The sequence below is a fragment of the Micropterus salmoides genome, unplaced genomic scaffold, assembly GCF_014851395.1.
Source record: "Micropterus salmoides isolate LMB-PRFRI ecotype aquatic unplaced genomic scaffold, ASM1485139v1 Ms_hic_scaffold_1, whole genome shotgun sequence".
Taxonomy (NCBI): Eukaryota; Metazoa; Chordata; class Actinopteri; order Centrarchiformes; family Centrarchidae; genus Micropterus; species Micropterus salmoides.
The window spans coordinates 14,613,166-14,619,621 of NW_024040040.1; the positions used below are offsets into that span (position 1 = coordinate 14,613,166).

The 6,456-nt window shown below is 39.0% G+C and overlaps 1 protein-coding gene across 2 annotated transcripts; it reads left to right on the forward strand.

The window, feature by feature from the left end:
- The first annotated feature begins 1,933 nt into the window (after nt 1–1,933).
- On the forward strand, nt 1,934–6,004 carry LOC119903025 (probable uridine nucleosidase 2). 2 transcript variants are annotated; one of them, XM_038719420.1, is made up of 6 exons: nt 1,934–2,152; nt 2,237–2,416; nt 3,039–3,150; nt 3,263–3,399; nt 3,516–5,021; nt 5,780–6,004. In XM_038719420.1, exons 1-5 carry the CDS (start codon nt 1,973–1,975, stop codon nt 3,612–3,614), a joined length of 708 nt encoding a protein of 235 aa, XP_038575348.1. In that variant the 5' UTR covers nt 1,934–1,972; the 3' UTR covers nt 3,615–5,021; nt 5,780–6,004. The 2 variants fall into 2 exon arrangements, with proteins under 2 accessions (XP_038575348.1, XP_038575345.1); XM_038719417.1 differs by lacking the exon at nt 5,780–6,004 and having other exon boundaries at nt 3,263–3,604.
- The last annotated feature ends 452 nt before the right edge of the window (nt 6,005–6,456 follow it).

Sequence of the window (6,456 nt, forward strand, 5' to 3'; positions counted from 1 at the left end):
TGTTTTCAAACAAATGCAGTGTATGTCATATTTGCCATATCATTCAGTTCATATGTGGAACCAATCTCTGGTTTTTAGATCTGCAATTAAAATTGGATATTTTTCTTCTCTAAAACACAAATTATGCAGTCTTGTTCAAAGTTTAATTTTAGTTGATGTCAAAGTCGGAATAAAGGAACATGATTAGTGATTAAAAAAGTGATGATAATTTGTAGATTTCTATGTGGGTATAGCCAGTAGTCGATTTGTTCATCATTAACAAGGGGAGTGGCAGTGGATAGCATGTACGTATGCATGATGTAATAACATTAAAAGAGACTATTCGCCACATAGTTTTGTTTACAGCGTGTTTCCTACATTGTCTAACTTTGTTTAGCTTTAACTCCTGCATGCACAGCTGAAAAGACAATTTAGCCATAAATATTGGCACAAGACTTAGACCTGGCTTGTCCTGGCAAGTCTTGACGAATGGATGAGCAAAACATTAAAAAACACATTTACTTAAGTCTTTACTTCAGTAATTCACAATTGCACTTTCATAAAGTTAGAGGACTCGCAAGACATAGATTAAAAAAAAGGTCAATGTTGAAACAGTGGGATGTCATAACTTTTAGTTCCTAATGTGGGTCAAGCTCCAGAAACACTGGATCCTTCATTTCCTATAATGCAACTCAATAGCACATATTGTTAGACCCTCTGTGCCTTATAAATGTCCATGTCTTTCTTTTGATGCAGACTTTACTGTATAAATGTGGACTCTCCAAGCCCAAAATGACATCATGAGGGTTATTTTTCTCAGGCTTTGACCAAACCCCACCAGAGCCACAGAATTTGAGATTTGGACAACATAGCTCCAAGTAGTGATGTGTAATGGATCCCAATGCTGACAAGAAGTTGTATTTTTGCAGTATAATCCACTTTTCCTCTCTATCGATGTACTGAGTGAGTTGCAGTCAGAGTTAGAGAGGTGGATCAGGCTGCAGGAGGGTTTTAACAGGTTTCTCACATTCAGCTGTGATGTCTTTTCACGTTGGTATTAAGTGTGATTTTACTGAATTACTAGCTATGCAGGCCGTAAATACCTTTTGTACTGAAGCAGGTTTGAACAGGCACGGATTCAGACTCCACAGCAGAAGTTACAAGACAATGTAGCAGAGGATTCTGCATCTATTCAAATAATAAATACAGTTGTGCTTCAGGAGCCTTTAAAAAGTATTCTGAAACCTTACCTTTACTGTAACCTTTCAGAATAGTGGATATAACTCTATACTCCTGTAGCAGAACAAACTCTTTGTGACACTGTGTGATTATTATTCTGATTCGAGTTCAAGGCTGTGTTAAATTTAAATCATCCAACAATATGGAAAATATGCAAATATAAAGTGACTGATAATTTTCCCAGTCTTTCCAAATAATATATACCACTGGTGGTTTATTATTCTATTTAAAAGGTAGTGGACAGGCGTTTAGATGTTTCTTTTACACACCTGCATGAACACCCCTCAGGCTGGGGTTGGTCTGTTGCGTATGTAACCTGTATGTTACATACGCAACATGTTTTTGGCATTTAAAAGGCGGCTCTTCAGGTTAGGGCAGTCAGTGGCCACCTCTTCACTCTCAGAGCAGACAGTAAACATCTTTCAGGAGTCGTCCACCAGGTGAATATTTCTACAATACAATACACACAATACTATACAATATATTTTTCTGTAATTTTATTAACAGAACATTTTACATGTTAAAATTAACATCTGCAGACTTGATTGATTATTGAAAACACCTACTTGAAGACTTTTTAGACCTTATGACTTACTATCACATTTAATCAATAAAACTTCCACAACTCACAGAACTTAACCCTTTGTAAAGTATGCGTATGCATCTTTCAGGTGTGAACTTTTTCTTTTAAGCATGAAGAAGTTGATTATTCTTCTTCAGGCATCAGATGTGAATCTTTTTTGTTGAATGTAGGATGAAGAAGAAGTTGATCATTGACTTGGACACAGGGGTGGATGATGCTCAGGCCATCATGGTGGCTCTCGCGGCCCCCAATGTGGAGATTTTGGGGATCACTTGCTGCCACGGCAACACACCCCTGGAGAACGTCCTCAAGAACACACTGCGTGTCCTGAAAGTCTGCAACAGGCTGGATGTAAGTTTTTGGCTGACTGTAACTTTGGTGCCAAGGGAGCCCATGTCAATTAAAATTGAAAGTATTCAAACATATGCTCGACAGATCCCTGTGTATCGTGGCTGCTCAAAGCCCCTGCTCGCCCATGAACAAAATGCTGGAGATTATCATGGGAAGGACGGCCTGGGCGAGGTCCCGGATCCAGACGCTCCAGGCCTTGAGCTGTTGCAGAAGAAAAAAGCTGTGGAGGCCATGATTAAGATTGTAAAAGAGAACCCTGGGGAGGTAAGACAAACACGAGGAGTTTTACTTGTAAGGAAATATTAATTTACACACTATATTTGCCATAACAGGTCTCTCTCTCAGGGAGTAGGCGTAGGAAGCCAGGGGTCTGATTAATGTGACCTTTCTATCTAGAAGGTTTAACTATCGGGATCATGTAAATGGACTGTACTTCCAACCACTGTGTTACATTTACTCACATTCCTACACTGATGGTTCATGCAAGGCTACATACACATATTACAGAGCATTTTGTGGTTAAGTATCCTGCTCAAGGGCACTTCGACATGCAGAATGTCTTTGGGTGTGCAGGTATTTCGTCTTAAACTGGAATAGAGGACGAATAAAACATTTGAACTGTCACCTGATGGTGGCACTAGATCCCATCCTCTGGGAACCGCAAGTATCTTACAAAATTTATTTGTTATTTGTTAATCCATTGAGATGATGTGGAGATATTTCACTGGATAAAGGAAAGGTTGCAGAGGGTACTCTAACCAACCTTCAGATCAAAACCTTTGACTTGTGTCATCTTTTGTTATCCTGTACCCGTATCACAAGAAAAAGCAATATAAAGAAAATGATACAAGACTAAATGTATGTTGTTTGCTGTTGCTGTCTACAGGTGACTCTGGTGGCCATGGCCCCTCTGACTAACCTGGCTGTCGCAGTACAACTGGACCCCTCCCTCCCCAAGAAGCTGAAGGCGCTCTACATCATGGGAGGAAACACTGAATGTAGCTATCTGCAGTTCATTTTCAAGTGTCTGTAAAATCTGTATCTTATTCTTCTTCTGTGATTTATATCTCTGCAGTTGCATTACTGAGAATGACGTGTGTGTGTGTGTAGCCAGGGGTAACACCACAGCGTGTGGAGAGTTTAACTTTGTGGCTGACCCTGAGGCTGCCTACATTGTATTGGACTGCTACACCTGTCCCACCTACATCGCCACCTGGGAGTTCAGCTGCAAGAACAGCCTGCCGTGGGTGAGGCTGAACAACAATTTGAAGACAGACCCTTCATGTACCCTTCAATATAATATTAATAATATAATACAGAGAATTTATTTACATAGTGAACACTCTTTGTTTTTCTCCCTCAGTCCTTCTGTGACCAGTGGCTGGCCCAAAACACTGAGAAGGCTGCCTTTATGAAAAAGATTACATGCCTTTCAATGACGGTAACAGTGTGCAGATTATAATAACAGGGCAGGAAATGGTTATGTTGTGGAAATTTGCAATAAAAGGTTATGCATTTGTAGTGAACCTACTCTTTGTTGATGAAATTATGAATCATAAGCACTCATTTGGGGCAACACCTAAAATTTGCTGTCCGCTCAAGGCTTTTAGGACTCCTTGGGTATAGCTTATAATTGCTAACAATTGTTACTAGTGATCAATTAGTAATTGCTTAATTGTTTTAAATCAGTTTGTTTATTCAGTCAGTAAGTCTCAAATCAAAGGGTGAATCCGTCCTTGGCCACAAAATGCAGAGTTTGGTTTTGCCTTTTACCGTCTGGTGTCAAAGGCTCACGAACAGCTGGCTCGGTTCATTGCGTTCATGCAATGTCTGAGATCGTATTCATTTTAATCCTCCGTTTGTAAACTAAAACAGAGTAGTGTGGATGGGGGCTTTTGTTATCTTATCTCCCCAGGAGATGGTGGTTTTGCTTGGTTGTTTACTTGCATCCAGCACTCAGAGTGGAAATAAGGCCTTTTTGATGTGGCAGACCTTTCACTCCCACCTCTTTTAGGGTGTTTCAGCTTGGAGTCAGCCTGTCTGCTTGAGGGGTGATAAAATATTTGGTAAATATATAAAAGATTTGGCATAAAATAATTAAATGTCCACTGGTTGTTCACTACATATTTAATGACATGTCCTTATAAGAAGAACAACTAGATAACTATTCAATGTTCTTAAAAGGGTTTTTATCTTCTAACAGTAGTTCTTCAACTCAACTAAATTAGAATTTGCACTCTAATTATGTTCTTGTTATGATTATTTAGCATTTCAAATATGTTTACAAGCCCTTTTGGGGCTCTGAGCAGAATACCTCCTCCGCTACCACCCCAAAATGTGCCAGCAATAACTACACTATAATGTAACACAAGAAAAGTCATAAATGAAAATATAAAATTACAGTATAGTAACAGAAGACATAGCAACAGATTGTGTTGTAAATAAAATAATTCCCCTAAAATGTGTTTTATGATCACCAAACTTTTTTCAAGCCACCAAACCAAAAGATTTTGCATTGAACCCACAGAACAAGTGTTTTTATCCCGACATTATTGACAAAGTTCAGTGCTGTGAGAGTTATCACAGAGTGTAACTTTAAATGCTTTTGACAATAAATAAACAGCAAAATCTATAGATGAAGTTTGGGCTCCCTGGCAGCTGCTTAGTCTTTTTATGCCTTGGTCCTCCTCTTCAGTGCCGAATGATCTTCAGTCACATGTAAATGCCTCTTCATGATTTAATGTTTCTGCAGAGAGCTCGGTCCGCAGACTATCAAAAGGAGATCACAACAGGACAAGGGTTCAACTCCTGTGACACCTACGCCATGGCTGCCGCCATCGATGACACATTCATAACAGAGAGTGAGGAGGTGAGCATCAACTGCTGTTACAGTATGTCTTTAAAGGTGCAATGTGTAATATTTGGCCAGAATTAGTTTAAAGCATTCAAAACATTAATTAACATGATCAACAGAATGTTAAGACGTAACAGTTCTAACATCTATGCATTGTGTTATTGAGATATCTACTGAAGTTAGCTTGCTAACCAGCTAGCCCTGACCTGTCCTGTCTTGTAATACCACTTGTGCCTTGAGATGCGATAGAGAGTCACTGTAGCGTCTAGTCTGTCCTCAGTCCAACATGAAAGGATGAAGAAGTAGAACTGCCCCGAGGACTTGCCAGTCACGTTCAAAGCAACAGCCCCTGGTTAGTATCACAGAAACACAAAGATGGCTGAAACTGACTTTTATAACCACCCCAACTGCCCGTTTCCAGCCAGAAACCACATTCAAAGGTAAAGAAAATAAGCAATATAAAATGAAGCAAAACAAGAGTAAATATTAGTGTTGCATACTGTGGGGGTACATTAATGCTATAATTATTGTAATAATGGCATCAATTTACCCCCATAGTTTCCACTGCTCTTGGCGAGTAAAGAGATGCGGTTTGATGCAAAATTTCTTTTAGACCTATAACATCTAACGATGGTTATTTAGCGAAGTTGATATGCGGTATTTATGTGGCTGCCCCCTATTTGTTTGGAGCATGTGGCCAGGAATTACACATTGTACCTTCAACATTTTAGTTCAATGCTTTATCCAGTTACCTTGTTGTGGTCCTCCTCCAGGTTGCAGTGACAGTGGAGTTGGCGGGGACCTATACCCGAGGCATGATGGTGCTGGACTACATGGAGCTGCTGAAGAAGAAGCACAAGGCTTTTATCATGAAGAAAGTAGACTTGGAAAAGTTAATGCAAATGTTCATGAATTCACTGAATTAGTAATAGACTGTAACAAGCTGATGGCTTGCATTTGGTTCACCAAAATAAATACCTAAGTGAAAAAGAAATATACTTAAGTAGCACTTTTTTTGGATGCACTTCATATTGTACTATCATATTTTAATTGTACTATACTAAGTGTATATTAAATGTGTTATTTTGGAACAACTTAATGTATGTTAAATGTCATTTTAGAAAAACTTAAAGTCAACTTTAAGATAATTGCAATATATTTTTATAGACTTAGTTGTGTTAAAATGGACCTAATTTAAAGAGGTGGTATTATGGTTTTTGGCTTTTTCCCTCTCCTTTAGTGAGTTATATATCTTTTTGTGTATGTAATAGGTTTGCAAAGTGAAAAAGCCCAAAGTCCACCCCAAAGGGAGTTCCCATCTCCCACAGAAACTCTGCTCTGAACTGCCTGAAAACAGCTCGTTTGTAGTTACTTCCCTTTCTTGTGATGTCACAAGTATATACGTGTCATAATGCTCGCTGAGCAACTAGTCCGACATGCCCTCAAAAAC